The 16,842-nt window shown below is 42.0% G+C and overlaps 1 protein-coding gene across 2 annotated transcripts in view; it reads left to right on the top strand.

Annotated features, from left to right (window-relative positions):
• plekhf2 (pleckstrin homology domain containing, family F (with FYVE domain) member 2) overlaps positions 1-12,307 on the top strand; it is a 43,336-nt gene extending 31,029 nt beyond the window's left edge. For both annotated transcript variants that reach the window (XM_078252032.1, XM_078252033.1), the window contains exon 2: positions 1,664-12,307. In XM_078252032.1, coding sequence (XP_078108158.1) covers positions 1,675-2,409 — 735 coding nt within the window. In that variant the 5' untranslated portion in view covers positions 1,664-1,674 and the 3' untranslated portion in view covers positions 2,410-12,307. The remainder of the gene's footprint in view (positions 1-1,663) is intronic.
• Positions 12,308-16,842: the final 4,535 nt, after the last annotated feature.

The following is a 16,842-nucleotide window of genomic DNA, read 5'->3' on the forward strand; positions in this document are numbered from 1 at the left end:
TACACAAGTCAGCGTTGATCTAAAAAAAGAGCTTCACCTCAATAAATAAAAGTGAAGAATGACAGAATGAACTTCACTCGCGGGGTCGTATGTATCTGTTCGCTTTGTGTTTGCATTTATACACAACGACCCTGTGTACAACCTCATCACTGTGCCTGTGAGCATCTTTCTGAGGTCACGGCTCTGTAATCGACCCTCGGGTCTCGCCACAGAGCGCCAGCACATTTCCATATCCATCATCGGTGACCTTTGACCTCCTGCGATGTGCTGTTAGAAAAAAACCTGAGGGGCTGGTCGTCGGTCGCAGCAGAGAAACCTCCTGCTGTTTTGCTCTTCTGTCTTACAATTGAGTTGAAGGCTTCAGATGTGGAGTCATTTAATAGGAAACCTTTTTATTTACCCTACAAAGAACATACACGCTGAGAACAAGGTTGGGTTTTCAGACTGTGCCTGTTAACAAATTACAAATAGAAGAAAATATAAAAGCTTGTAAATGTTCAGGAGTCTCTCTGTGTGGATTTGGTGTCGAGGTATGCAGCATGCCAACCTCACAATCCCAACAAACCAAATGTTTTGGCTGATGTACCGAACACTATTTGTTAGTATGGCTCTGTCTATATCAGGGGTCAGCAAAGTGGCTATATGTAACTTTCAGTTTGTGTTGATTGTAGCGGCCGCTTCTGACACAAGCGCTAGTGTTTTTACCACACCTGCTGTCGTAAAGGTCTTTTCTTTACGCTGCTGTATTGCCCACTGTATAACTGAGTTAGCGTTATGGGGAGGTCATACAGTTGCGATGAATGTTTCTCAGACAGAAAACCATTTATTTACAATAAAAGAATAAGTTACAGATGCGTTGTTGCATTTCAAGTGTTGCATACAGTAACTTAGCTGTCTTGTGAGATAAACCGGGCATCACTGTCACTGTGTCACGAGCCAAACATTAAGAGATTGTTGTTACAACCAACGTAATAATAACTTAACTTGAACTTCATTGTTGGGAGTCGCACATGTGCAGTAGCTAGGTAAGGACTACTAGCCAGTCAGAAGCAGAGTATGAGGGCGTGCCCTGACAGTAGCTAGGTAAGGACTACTAGCCAGTCAGAAGCAGAGTATGAGGGCGTGCCCTGACAGTACCTAGGTAAGGACTACTAACCAGTCAGAAGCAGAGTATGAGGGCGTGCCCTGACAGTACCTAGGTAAGGACTACTAGCCAGTCAGAAGCAGAGTATGAGGGCGTGCCATGCTAGCAGCTAGGCGAGCATTATAACGTGTGTTCCAAAGTGACCACGTTTGTCCCTGAAGTAAAGGCTGGACTATAATAGAGCTGTTTGGAGCAGTTTGTGAACAGTGTTTTCTGTTGGAGATGGTAAGTCCCTTTGGGGTGGACTTTGGGCTTTTTCACTTTGTAAACCTATAACATGCACAAAAAAGATATAGAACACAATAAAGGAAAGGGAAAAAAGCCAAAAAAGTATCATATGAGCACTTTAAGTTTACTGTCAGCACAGCAGGACAGTCTTGTGTCTTTGAGTTTTTTTATTTGCATAGCAGTAACTCGTGATAAATATGTATTTAAATTAATATCACCTTGACTCATTTCATTTCAACAAAAGAAATGTTTTTTTTCCTCAAACTGTCCTCTCTGTCCGTTTCCTTCCAGGAGAGGTGAAGATGGTGGACCGGCTTGCGAACAGCGAGGCCAACTCCAAGCGGATCGGCGTGGTGGAGGGCTGCTTCGGCGCGGCGGGCCAGCCGCTCGCCATCCCCGGCCGCGTGCTGATTGGCGAGGGCGTCCTCACCAAACTCTGCCGCAAGAAGCCCAAGGCGCGGCAGTTCTTCCTCTTCAACGACATCCTGGTCTACGGCAACATCGTTATCCAGAAGAAGAAGTACAACAAGCAGCACATCATCCCGCTGGAGAGCGTCACCATCGACACGGTGCCGGACGAGGGCGACCTGCACAACGGCTGGCTCATCAAGACGCCCACCAAGTCCTTCGCCGTGTACGCCGCCACCGCCACCGAGAAGTCCGAGTGGATGAACCACATCGGGAAGTGCGTGGGCGACCTGCTGCAGAAGAGCGGCAAGGCCCCGACGGGCGAGCATGCCGCCGTGTGGGTGCCCGACTCAGAGGCGACAGTGTGCATGCGCTGCCAAAAGGTGAAGTTCACGCCGGTCAGCCGCCGCCACCACTGCAGGAAGTGCGGCTACGTGGTGTGCGGGCCGTGCTCGGAGAAGAAGCACCTGCTGCCCAGCCAGTCGTCCAAACCTGTCCGCGTCTGCGAGTACTGCTACGTGCAGCTGACGTCGGGCGGCCTGGCACCGCGCTCGGACTCCATCAGCCGGCTCGGGTCAAAGTTCAACAACCTGTCGGACGACGACGACGACGACGACAGCAGCGACTAAGGAACAAACCACCTCCCACCCCCACGGCGAAGAGGAAATACTTCCTTTCTTTTGTGTTTCTTTCTCCTCCCAGATCACCGGATCATGCTCCGTCTCCGAGGATGAATATTTGAATTCACTTCAAACCAAAATATTTGTAGTTTTTCTCCCCCTCTAATTCCAGCATGGATACATATTTTCCTGAGAACCGTGATTCAAACAATGAAATGTGGAATTACCCAGGCGACCGGCAGAGCTCTGGGAGACAGACTCTTCATCGCTCCCCCTCCGCTCCGTCCCACCCGTCTCTTTGGACTCTTGATTGATTAGGCTGCGATCGGTCACTACAGAACACAATGGTGCTAATGAGAAACACCCCCCCCCCTCTCCTCTTAAGTTCATTTTGTCTAAGAGGCTTCTTTTTTCACTCTATTTTTCTCAGTTTTTATTTCGTTGAACTAAACAAGGTGATTGCTTGTCATTTCTGCAGGGAAAGCTAATGTTTTGGGCTCTAACCTTTATCTCCTCTGTCCTTCAGGTATGACACCAAACAGGAGTTTTTTTGTACTACAAGTTTGGTATTTTTCTTCCCTATTTTGTAAATTTGTCTCATGCAAAAATGTCAAGATCCCCTTTTTGATATAAATAACAACATGTAGATATTACTCTAAACCCAGAGCTTTTTCTAGTGGACCTAATATAGTTGCTTCTGACAAATCAGCTGAAGTTTCTCACAGTGAGTTTTTCTCACTGCCCCCCCCGAACTCTACCTTTTGCCTATGACGTCACTTAGTGCCTTGTAGAAACTTCAGCTCAGCTTTCAGTAAGAAAAAAAGGGATTTGTTAATGTATCCAGGCTGCAAAAACAACAGGGACTTCATGAAACACATTAGACAGGATGGAGGTGTTTGGTTTTGTGCGCGTGTGCTGCTGCAAACAGAAGAGCAGGGAGATCAGCAACCAGCCGACAGACGGGAAGAGTTCATTTTGGACTAATCCTGGCACGTTTGTTGTCTGCCAGACGATTGAAAAGACACTCGCACTAACCCGTCAACCACCGACTCTTAAATTAGCACGTGTGAGGCTATGTTCACAATTGGCGTCTTTTTTTGACAAGAAAAAGTTGACTAGGGTGCTTTTGTAGTGGGAAAAAAAGAAGAAGCTGGAAGTGTTTTTATTCCAAAAAGCAGCTGAGAGCATCTTTTGTTGCTATAACAGCTACTGCTACAGTATCCTAGCTAGAGCGCTATGTGGAGCGGTGCTAACGTTAGCTAAAACAAAGTGGTGGAGCGAGCTAGAGAAAGAACAGAGAGAGAGCGGGGTGCTCCGTGTACAGGGACAGGGAGCACCCCCGTCATACCGTATCACTCGCTGTGCTCCGAAAAAAACTTTTTTGAACTTCAAAAAGACGCTCCGAGCTGCAACAAACAAGTTGGCGGTGGCGTTTAAAAAAGCGCTCCGAGCATGGTTTACTCCACAGGATTATGTTGTAAAAACAGACGCTGGCAGCTTTAAAAAGACGCCAAGTGTGAACGTAGCCTGAGTTGTTAAAAAGTCAGGCTATGGGTTTCAGATTGAGTTTTTATTTTTTCACTACGTTAATTTAACAACCCGTAATCTGGAGTTTCCCAAAACCTAGACCTGGTTCTCCTTCCTGTTCCTTGTGTTCATTTTACGTACCAGAATGTTTTCGTAAGTAAAAATATCTTTTTTTTTAAAAAGATGACATCAGGACAAACATCGTTATTTTTGTAGTGATGTTTGGCAGCCCAGTGCAGTGCAGTTCAGTCGGTAAACATTTCCGAGCAATTCTGTGCGCAATCATAACTCCAGTTTTAGTGGAAAACATAAGTCACTACTGGAAGTGTTGCATGATTCTGTTTAATACCAATGTACCCAAACGATAGTGGGACATTTACTTACTGCACGTACTCTCCAACACTGCACAAAATCCCCAAACAATTGCACAACAAGGCTTCATAAAACACTTCAGATATTCTGAATCAGGATTATTGTGGCTGCACGTTAAGTTCCTGTAGTGGAAGAGGCCTAAATGTTTAAAAAAAGAGAAGTTTCCTCCTATTCGTCTTGGAGAGATGCATGAAATATGGGCCAGAGTTGCTTCATTTAATGTCTTGTTTACTTTTAATTTAATGTAATTAACGGAGAGTAGAGAGCAGCAGTTGATTTGTTTGGGCTTCTTAAAGGGTCATTTTGTCATCCCCCAACCGTATGGAACATATTTTCCATTCATTGATGACTAATGTGAATACACATCTTTGAAATTGGTCCAGTTTGGACCTGTTAAAGAGTAAGATCCTTTTTGTTTAACTTGAAACAGCCCCGAAATCACCATCACCAAACTCCACCAGACTCCATGTAAATAAACAGTACTTTTAGGGTGTATAGAGCCAGCATATTTTCACATGTAAATGGGTGAATTAAGGGTTTATTTCAACCAAACCAGAACAGTGGTGATTATTGGAACAGTGGAAAGACGAACCAAGACGGCTTTTGTTAGTTTTATTTTGTTTCTGTCGACATTGAATGAAGTGTGTTTTACGATGATAAAATGACTGGTTATTTAAATGGAGTCTGGTGGGTGTGGCGACAGCGATTTGCGAGGTGTTTCATGTTAAACAAAAAGGATCTTACTCCTTTACAGAAAGGTCTATCTCTGTAGGGATCCTTTCCATACTGTTGTCAGACACTTAATAACAATAATAATCTGAGCCCGTCAGCGGCAAAAACAGCAGAGTAGTAGTAGACAGGAATTGCCCTTTAACGTTACACTGCAGCTTGTTTTGCCGACTGCAGCGGTCTACTTTAATTCTGGACAAATTTCAAAAGTTGTTGTTCCCGTCGACCCAAAAACATGGGGGAAAAATACTCTGTTGATGCATCCAGTATATAAAATAAAATGCGATAATCAGTAATTGTAATCATGCTCTTGTCTTGCATCATAGTGTAGTTCCTCCTTGTTCAGTAGTTGAGGTGGTTTGCTTTTACTGGAAAGAAACAAGTCTGCGCGTGCGTCGTCGTCCTGTCGGTGACTCCTCCACCCGCTGCTCTGAGGTCAGAGGGCCACGCTGTGTCACAAAACAAAAGTACCCCCTATCTCGCAGGAGCTTTCTCTCCACAGTCTCTGCCAAAACACGCCTACATGGCCGTCCTTTCCTTCCCATTTTGCTGCACTAGAACTTTCTTGTGATCTTTTCTCATGTGATCAGTGACCGAACCAGGAACTGAAAAAAGCAGCTTTGGGTGAATTATGGTGAACAACTACAGGTTCAGTTGCTCTCACAGATCAGATTCAGCCGGAGTTTCTCTTCCCGGTGACTCCCGTGAAGAGTTTAATTCCTTTAGACCTAAATCTTTTCCGTGTGATTAGTCTTAAAAAGTTGGATAATTGGAGCCAAAACCTTTTTAATAAATGATTTAGTCTGAAGTTGTTTTATTTATGTGCAATTAATCTACTTCCTTTCCAGAAAGAGATTTTAATCTTTAAACACCCACCCTTTTTTTGGAGGGGGAATATATTTGCTTATTTGGCATACCCAAATAAAACAGAAAACGGTGAGGCTAAAATGCATGAGGCTTTATTTGAAAGGTAGCATCTTCTAGTTTCTGAAAAATCCTGTGCTAGGGATGTAATGATTAACTCCTCACCGACGAAAATAACTTTGACTGATTAATACAATCTGTTGAGAAGTTAAAAACAATATTACTGAAGCAAAAACTGCTAATTTTGCACACTAGTTGCGTTTTAGGTTCACACTGCTGACGCTGTCAGCTTTAAAAAGAGGAAAAAAAAAAAAAAACGCCAAATGTGAACACAGCCTTAAGCCTGTTTTATGGTTCTGCGGAGGCTCCACGCAGAGCTTTCTCCGTAGCCTACGTAAGTGGCCTGATGTTTATACTTGTGCGCTGGTGTGTGTGTGTGTGTGTGTGTGTGTGTGGGGGAGTGTGTGTTAGAGCGAGGGAGAAGTGAGAGAGTGATGGTGATCATCTTCAGAGTGAGTAGTGACTCTAGAGTCCTAGTGAGAGAAACAAAGTGTCTCCCCTGTTCTTTCTGACCACGGTGAAATCTGGAGCAGGAGGAGTTAACCCTCTCCTTGATTTCATGTTGTTTATGGAGAAGGAGAACCAGGAAATGAGTCGGGTGGGGGAATGCAACACTACCAAGCCACGGACGAGCGACGTGCATTGCTGCGACGTGTAGTTACATTTTTCGAGAGGTGCACGTCAGGCTACGGCGTAGGGTCCGGCGGAGACGCAGAGGGGTCTGCGGGGGTACGCTGTCGATTCTGTGCAGAAGCATAAAACGGCCTTTAGGCTCTTTATTTATTTTTTTTTCTTTCTTTCTGCTCAAGGCTCTTTGATGGAAGCCGCTCACAACACAACGGAGAGCTATGTGACACATGAAACTATCTTGTTTTCATAAAAAAAAGTGACTCAAACTGATTAATCAGTTATCAAAATAGTTGGCAATTAGTTTAATAGTTGAAAACTAATCAATTAATCTTTGCAGCTTTACCTGAGATCAGACAGGGAAACGGACACGTTGCATTTAGGTGTCACTTCTACGAGTGTCTCCAGATGTTCATCTACATTTTTGACTGTAAGCAGTCCGAGCATTATCTTTCTACGCAGGCGGTTACTTGCGTTGTTTCGACGGGGGTGATGGCGGTAAGCAAACGCCTCGTGTGAACTGCAACTCAAAGCTGCAGAACAGGGAGAAGAAAGGGATCCTTTGTATGTCTTTTTGATTTTTGTACACATTTAAAGTTCAGTGTTTGTCGCCTCAGCAAAAGCGTAGGGCTGTCCTTGACTAAAGAAATTCTCAGTGTGATTTTGTCGACTAATAGATGTTGATTGATGGTTGATGGTTGATTTAAAGCTATAGTGCGTAGTTTCTGTCGCCCCCCATTAGGAATTTTAAGTAATGGAGGATTAAAATAACCTGATGGACTCTTCAGAAGAGGTCATTATCTTCACTTGAGTTTCTGCGCGGGAAAGTCACCGGACGCCACAATCTTCTGAACATAGCCCTACTGAGAAAAGAGTTGTGGGGAGCTGATAGTCTTAGGCTTTGTAGCAACGTTAATTAATATCAAAAAGTTACGCACTAAAGCTTTAATCAGCAGATCTGTAAAACTTTCTGAAAGACTCACGCAAAAGTTCCACTTTAAATCTGGTATTCACTAGATATGTGCTCATCAGTTTCTTGGAAAAAAAACTCAATAAAAGTATAAAGAAATGACTAATGGACTGTCGCAATCTTTGTCGACTAAGAACACAACTGTCGATTAGTTGACTAATGGACTAAAAAGTGGGCGGCCCTACCTTAGTGGTTAGAGAAGTGAACATGATCCCTAACCAGCTGTCCTTTATACTCGCTGTGGCCGATACGGAGGAGTTGGGCCCCCGGTTTGCTGTGGGTTGCACTTAACAAAGTTGGCACATTGACTTTGATCCAGGTTGAGTTATGACTTCTTCATACTGTCACATCCACAGAGAAAATGAATTCAAAATGAATAAAATGTTGTTTTAATCCTGGTTGATTTTTTTTTTTTTCTTGTACATTTGTACAGATGTTGTTAGGGTTTGTTTGTTTTTGTTTGTTTGTACAGTTCTGATCAGTTCTGAAATGACGCTGTTTCAAGTCTGTCTGTGCTCAGTCTCCTCCTCCTCTTCCTCCTCCTTTTTCCTCTTCTCGTCCGTCACATCTCAGCAGCATCTGCAGCTTGTTCACTCTCACCCGTCTTCATACATCGGTCACAGCAGCAGGGCAGACACTCTGTAACTAGGGCGGTTTCGTGTCTTACACGCAGGTCTGTTTGTTTTATAGTCCTTTAGGATCCTCATTCGTTTTATTAGTGATGTGATTAACCGCAAAATCGTCCAGTTAAATCAGAGGAAGTTGTGTGTGCCCCCTTGTCTCTGGTGCTGGATTTACCGTTTGGATTACGTTAGGGAAATTTCAGTTACTATACCAATTAAGCGTAGATATAAAAGAGATTCTCAGAGAACTTGTGATGTAAATTGTACAAGCGAGAAGCGACCCTCAAATAAGTTTTATAACTCACCAAGTCCATGTTAACGTTACAGCTGCAACTAACGATTATTTTCAGTCGATTGATCTGTGGAGTATGTTCCCGATTCTCTAAAATGTCAGAAAATGGTGAAACGTGGATCAGTGTTTCCCAAAAAGCCCCAAGATGACGTCCTCAAATGTCTTGTTGTGTCCACAACTCAAAGACATTCAGTTTACTGTCTCAGAGGAGAGAAGAAACTAGAACAATATTCACATTTAACAAGCTGGAATCAGAAGTTTGACTCTTAATTCATAAAATAATGACTCAAACTGATTAATCGATTAATTTAATAGTTGACAACTAATCGGTTAATCGTTGCAGCTCTACTTTACATTAAGAATAAACTCCCAAAAGGTTTTGTTTAAAAGTACTTTTTACGTGACAGGAAAAGCATTAAAATTTACATTTTTAAAAGATCGATTTGGGGATTTTATTAATCGATATCAGATCACTCAAACAAAGATCCATCTGCCACCCCGTCTGTATTTTAATGACCCGTTTCCTTCAGACAGGTTCAGCAACAACAGCTGATTTTTCTGCAGGCTGGGAGGTTTGAACTCTGATTCAGTGTGTTTACATGAACTGAAGTAACCCGCTTACAGTCGACTACAGTCTGCAGTGAGCTGATCTGTTAAACGTCAAGTAAGAGAAACCGGATTAGGTAACCAGGGGTACATCTCATGTCGCTTATTTCATAGCTCCTCGCCTCCTCGGCAGGGTTGGGCATCGTTTGGATTTTTACGATTCCGATGCCGAACTGGTACTTCTAAAACGATTCAGATTCCTAAACCGATTCTTGAAAAACTGAAACATTTGTTGTCGATGTCGGAATCCTTGGCTGTGAAATACAACCACTCTTTTCGACCGCGTCGCTTTAGGCATTTTAAATGCACTAAAAGCTAGCTAGCTAACGATGGACTAGCAGAGCAAGTGTAATATGTTTACTAGCGATCACGTGCAGTGAATGGTTAATAAGCTTTTACGTCCGTTTCGGTGAGCCCAGAAGGAAAATATGGCATTTTAAAAGTAGCCTACATTTACGGTAGCCAGCTAACAGTAGACTACAGAGAAAGTGTGATATACGTTTCGGAGCGACGGAGAGAAAATATTTCAGTCGACACATTCCATAGTGGAACCGGGTTTTGGTACCCAACCCTACTCCTCGGTCCTCGGCTGAACCGGAAGTTGTTCTGTCCCTCCTCGGTGAAGGCCGTCTCAAAGCTCTTATTTCTGCCCTGAGGAGGGATCACCGAGGAGCTATAGGCGAGGAGACACGAGAGCAGCCTTCCTGGAAGCTGTGCAGCTGAAGGAGTTGCTAACTCCGCCCAAACAGCTGACGAATTAATGTGACGCTCCAGAGGAAAGGACGTCTCATCCCTCTAAAACACATTTGCTCGTTGCTTCTCTCCTCCCATGATTTCCTCGCGTCTCTCCCGTGCCTCCTCGGTGGGGGGGGACTAAGACGCGAGGAAGGCGGAGGAGTCAGGGAGGCAATGGGCCATGAGATGCAGGACAGGTTTCTAATCTGCTTTTTACAAGTACCCATGTGCAGGAAAAAGACTGCAAGTCAGTAATGGTGCATTTACATGCACAGCAGTAACTGGGTTCTGCCAGTTCTCCCCGTATTTATGATTGGGGAAGAATGGGAGAATTACGGCACTAACTCTACCTCCGGTACAGTTGATGGCGTTCTTGCCATTGCGAAGTCCCTACGTTGGTTTAAAGATTTAAAGCTTGCGTTGTTGCTGTTGTGTTTGGCGCCGTTGCTTCCAACTGCTCTCTTCTATTTTCATTTTTTTTTTTTTTTTTAAACACTGCACAGAATCTGCAGACGCAGATTTACGCCGATTGTCCGCAGATTTTAAGCAAATTTCAAATAAAACTGAATGTTAACACATCTCCAACTTGAGCAGAAAAACTGCGGATTTTCTTTCCGGATCGCCGCTGAAAAGTGTAAAAAGAGTCGGCAGATTGTGTTTGGGTGTGTTAGGACCTATGGAGCATGTGCAGACGTGCAACCCGAGCTTACCTCAGTGAAGGTGTATACATGCACGAATACCCCCCGGTTACTAAGAGTTATCTTGCTCTAATGTTTATTTGTATAAGGACAAGTATGCATACACCTATGCCACACACCACAGCATTTATAGCCTAAGCTAATTTGCAATGCACGTCCCTAGATGGACCTTTTTTTCCTCTCCTGTTAACAGAGGTATGAGAACTCAGATTTTACCCGGGGTACTGCTTTAACTCGAATATAATCGGGTTTTTAAACTGAATGTAAACGCACTGAATCAAGTCAAGTCAATTTTATTATAGCACAATATTCTACAAGAAAGTCCATGTGGTGTTTTAAAATCTGTACAGCATATGACACCCTCTTTCCTTTGACCTGAGTTAAGGTGTAGGCCTATAATAAATATAATAGTTATCTACATTATGTCTGTTAAAGGTCCCATGGCATGAAAAATTCACTTTGAGGTTTTTTAACATTAATATGAGTTCCCCCAGCCTGTCTATGGCCCCCCCAGTGGCTAGAAATGGTGATAGGTGTAAACCGAGCCCTGGGTATCCTGCTCTGCCTTTGAGAAAATGAAAGCTCAGATGGGCCGATCTGGAATCTTCCCTTTATGACATCATAAGGGGAAAGGTTACCTCCCCTTTCTCTGCTTTGCCCGCCCAGAGAATTTGGCCCGCCCATGAGAAAGAAAGAGACATCATGGCTTGAAAACAAGCAAGCATGGCAGTTGGTCAGGGCCACACAAATGCAGATACAGGTGATACAGTATTATATATATATAGTTATATATATAGTCAGATACAGTATTAGGGGACCACTAAGGTCTATATAAAAGAGACTTCAGATACAGTATTAGGGGACCACTAAGGTCTATATAAAAGAGACTTCAGATACAGTATTAGGGGACCACTAAGGTCTATATAAAAGCATCCAAAAAGCAGCATGTCATAGGACCTTTAACTGGGGTGTGAGAACTCAGATTTTCACCGGTGTAAGGTGTTTACATGGCGTTTGAGAAACCAGGATATTGCCTTAACCCGATTATATAATCAGGTTTTTAAACTGAATGTGAACTCAAGTCAATCAAGTCAAGTCAATTGTATTAAAGCCCAATATCACATACGACACCTTCTTTCCTTTGACCCTCGCATCCCATAAGAAAAAACGGTAACACTTTACTTGAAGGCATCTACATAAGAGTGACATCACACTGTCATGAACACATGACACTGTGTGTGTTAGATACCTTCAAGTAAAGTGTAACCGACAAAAAAACTCTTAAAACTTTTAACGGGGGAGACTGCAAATTGCAAAAGTGTAAATAAGTTGTTTTTCTCCAGCTGAACATGTGACTGTTTGTCAAATTCAGACACGTTGAAGCTCTGTCCTCACACTGTGACTCCGAGAAACACACATAAAAACAGTTTCAGGTGTAACTTGATAAAATGAAAGCTGCAGATCCTGAGATGTGTTGAGGAAACTATGTAACGAGGAGACCTGCTGTTACAGCTGAAAGAAAGATCATTGTGGGGGTTTTACTATAATTTAGTTTTTCTGTATGTGCGAGCCACTCACACCTATCTCATGGATCTAATGTTCTCTCTGTTGCTTTTTGACGATGTTGTTGGTGGTGGTGTTTTTTAGTTTCATTTTATTTCTTTTTAAAAAGCTTCTTAAAAAAAAAAAAAAAAAAAGAATCAAAGGGCTTCAATCAGAATGTAACCCAGCATATCATTGTTTAATTTTAATTCCTTCAGAAATCTTTAAGTATGTATTATATATAAATAATGATTTGCTTAAAGCCGGACTGTTGTCTTCATTCAGCTGGTCTCGAGAAGAAAGATGGTCTGTCTGAGGTTTCTCCCTAAAAGGGAGTTTTTCCTCGCCACTGTCGCACCAAATGCTCGGTCTTATGGGAATTACTGGAATTGTTGGGTCTTTGTAAATTATAGAGTGTGGTCTAGACCTACTCTATCTTTAAAGTGTCTCGAAATAACTCCTGTTATGATTTGATACTATAAAAAAAATTGAATTGAATTGAACCCAATTTTGCTCAGATTTTGTCGGGATTCTTGCCGTCCCTTTTTAACGTGCAGGGTAAAACCACTTGGTTTGGGAAAGATTATGTGTGGGGTTATAAAATATACGTTTAAGTGGCACGCGGGGACAAGAACAAGACATGAACCCTGATCTCCTGGGTGACAAAAAAATCCTGTCTTTGTTTGTTTGACCCGTCCGCGAATTTACGAATCCTAATATGGCCACGCCAATAGCAGCTCGATTGGTTGGGGTTAGGCATTGACCTCGAGTGGTTAAGGTTAGGATAGCTGATTGGTCAGGGGATAGGACCTGTACAAATCGGGTTACGTTACCTTAAGTAAGCATGGACACCTGGCCAATAGTAGCGATTGCAGGGCGGGTCTTGGCGTGGCCATAGTAGGATTTGTAAATTTGCGACCCGTCCGTCATCCCAACCTGCCTCCCATTTGTGGAATTTGGCACTCCTTACTTCCTGCTTTGCTCCCGTCATATCTACTACGGCCACTAGAGGGCGCCACCACTAAAAACATAAATATGAGTCGTAATTGCTGCTTAAACAAACAACCTATAGGAGCGTTTTTTTTTGGTTAAACATTAAAAAATGTTTAATTAATTAACTAAAAGAGAATATTGGCATCAAACAAAAATACAAAAACAAAATGTATTATGTTTTCTGTGTTATTTTCTTATAAAGCATTGCAAATGGGCCATTCTGCATGATGAGTACTTTTAGGTATATTGTGTTGCATATCAGAATCAGTTTTATTGGCCAAGTATACTTGCATACACAAGGAATTTGACTTTGTGGGTGTTAACTCTCTATACATTCAACAAATGGACATGTAGTAGTAAACATTAAGTAAACAAATAGTAATATAGACACATAATGTACAATAGAGACAACAATATACATATAGGCACATATCAACATAATATACAAATAAGACACAATATCAAGACAAGTACACACGGATATGCTAACTTTTGTACTTTCACTAAAGTAAAATACAGGATTCGGGACTTTTGCTTGTACCAGAGTATTTCTAAACTGTGGTATTACTACTTTTACTTAACTAAAAAGATCTGAGTACTTTTCCACCACTGGTTGTCAGTCACTTAGAAATCAACTGGTCTTCACATTTACAGGTTGCACTTGAAGGCAGCACCACGCAGCTCCCTGTATTTACTCCCTGCCGCCACACTCCGGTCCAGTAGGTGGCGATAGGAGAAGACTTCCGTTGGCGGGTTAAACCTAAACAAACTATCGTTTCTCGAAAAAACAAAAACTTTTACAACATATTAATTATATAAAACAAGCAAATGAAGAAACGGACTGCTTCAACAGTGACTTTAAAGAGAGAAACGAAGATTTTAGTGACACGTCGTCGTACACTCAGGAGCTAATGTTGATGCTAACGTAACAGCGGCTGCAATCAACTCACCTGCCGCACCTGTTAATAGCTAGCTAACGCTAATTAGCTAGCTTAGCTACAACCTAGCCGGGAGGTATGAACCAAGACGAATCGGGACTTTATCATATGGCTGCCGGATAAGACCTACTCAAAGGGCCGCAGTGTCATCAAGTTGGAAGCAACAAAACACCTTAAGGTAAAAGACGCCTATTAATGTTAACTGTTGATTTAGCTAGCGTTAATCAGCAGTTTGTCAAAGTCAACTGTGTTTGTAGAGCACCTTTCATTACACCTAGTGCTTTACATGAAAAACGAAACGTTAGATACACATTAAAGCATGAGTAGAGACAGGAATACACAAGACAATCAACAACAACTAAGGCATACAAGTGCGACCATTAAATTCTTTCTCACACACACACACACACACACACACTAATTAAACAAGATCAATGGTATGCTGATCCATTACTATTAATCAACTAAGTACATTTACTAAAGCACTGTAACGTTAACTGTTTATTCTGAGGTATTTGTTCTTGATAATTTTATACTACTAATTTATATTTTTAACTCCAGTAGCCTACATTTATCTGACAGCTGTAACAGAAGTTACTTTGCAGATCGAAATTTTAAAAACTATAATGAGCAGCATATAAAATACAAGGTATTGTAGTAAAGTATATAACTAAACCACCCAACAGTGCATAGCACAATTTGCTCAACTGCAGCCAGCGTTGTCCCGAAAATACTCTTTCATGTTTTGCAGACTTAACTGTTAAAGTGCTCATATTATGCTCATTTTCAGGTTCATAATTGTATTAAGAGGTTGTACCAGAATAGGTTTATGTAGTTTAATTTTCAGAAAACACCATATTTTTGTCGTACTACACATTGCAGCAGCTCCTCTTTTCACCCTGTGTGTTGAGCTCTCCGTTTTAGCTACAGAGTGAGACATCGCACTTCTGTACCATCTTTGTTGGGAGTCGCACATGCGCAGTAAGTACTACTAGCTAGTCAGTTGCAGAGTATGAGGGCGTGCCATGCTAGCAGCTAGGTGAGCATTATAACGTGTGTTCCAAAGTGACCACGTTTGTCTCTGAAGTAAAGGCTGGACTACAGTAGAGCTGTTTGGAGCAGTTTGTGAACAGTGTTTTCTGTTGGAGATGGTAAGTCACTTTGGGCTTTTTCACTTTGTAAACCTATAACGTGCCCAAAAAAGATATATAAAAGCATAATATGAGCACTTTAATGTAGCCGTGAACAGGTGACTGTGAGCCGGGTACAGAGCGCTGTGAGGTTAGGGTCTTTTCAGCGGCCGTTGCAGTTAAGTTTAGCCGACAAAATGACTAGTTAAGATTAGAAAAATGAATCAAATCAAAATCGTACAATGGCAGACTTTGTGATATCAGCAAATTTTGTATCATTGTCCCAAGGATCAATATAATATTGTATCATGAAAAAACTTGTGATTTACCCCCATATATTTAACTAACTGTTGAATAAATGTGTATCTTACACAGGGTTTTTCCTGGCTCAGAATGGGCCTTTGGGGCGTGACTACGACGACAGTAGGCATGATCGTTCCGCATACAGTTCGGCAATGAGTCTCTGTGTTACATTAATTGACAGAAATCTATAGTGTATAACTTTTTGCTGTAATGAACGTCTGTTATATTCAAGCCGTTGCCAAATGAACTCTAGCTCTGCATCCCGGTGACAATTACCACACTGTACATACTGTACATATCTGTCTATATGGTTCATACAAAATATCCATATGTAGTCTGTTATATATTCTGCTACACTGCATATATCATTCTTACTACGAGTATAATGTCACTGCTACTACGTTGCACATATCTGTACATGTTCATACATTATTCATATTACATAGCCATATTTATTCTGCTCTTATAACACTGCACTATATTTCTTGTCCTGTCTATACTTGAATATCACATTGCACTTTTCTGCTTTTTTTTTGCACTTCTGGTTAGATGCAAACTGCATTTCGTTGCCTTTGTACTTGTACTCTGCACAATGACAATACAGTTGAATCTAATCAAATCAAATTAGTTGCTACAAAGCTAATTAAGACTATCAGCTCCACACAACTCTCTCTGTATTTCTCAGTATGACTATGTTCAGAAGATTGTGGTGTCCTGCGACTTTTGTGCACAGAAACTCCAGTGAAGATATTGACCTCTTCTGATGAGTCCATCATGTTTTTTTTAATCCTCCGTGTCCTCCTTGGCTACTATCAACTGCGTGAAGGAGGGGTGGGGGCGCGCATGCGCGATCACGGAAGGCTTGTATCATGTAGACGCACCGACAGTAGTGTTGTCATTACTTAGAATTCCTCATAGGGGTGGCAGAAACTATGCGCTATAGCTTTAATATTAATATTTAAATAAATGACTGGGAGAGTCCGGTACAGCCTGACTCTGGAGATAAAACTGAGATTATCTCTCATATTCAAGTTTATGTTCTGCTTGTTTAACGGTTGTTTGGTCAATTGCTCTTTAACACATTTAGAGATGATTTGAAGAGCTATTTTTTCATTCTCTATCATTTTGGTGCTGGTGTTTTCTCTTTAGGGCTGGCTAAAACCTCTTTGGGTGGGGGGGAGCGCCAAAAATACCAAAAAACCCTGATACCCACTGAACTAACCAGTAGATCCTAAACCTAACACACTCTCTCTCTCTGCGCTTCAGACGATCACTCTTAAAATGTACTTCTATGAATGAAAAACGGGAAATAGATGGGTGATTATTCCTCTCTGTGCTTCAGCGTTACAGTTCAGAGTGTGGGCGGCGTCAGTGAGCGACAGGTAATCAAGGCGAGCGGCGGCCATCAGTCAAATGGTAATGGGGGATAATAA

The sequence above is a fragment of the Sander vitreus genome, chromosome 6 (genome assembly GCF_031162955.1).
Source record: "Sander vitreus isolate 19-12246 chromosome 6, sanVit1, whole genome shotgun sequence".
NCBI classification, from domain to species: domain Eukaryota; kingdom Metazoa; phylum Chordata; class Actinopteri; order Perciformes; family Percidae; genus Sander; species Sander vitreus.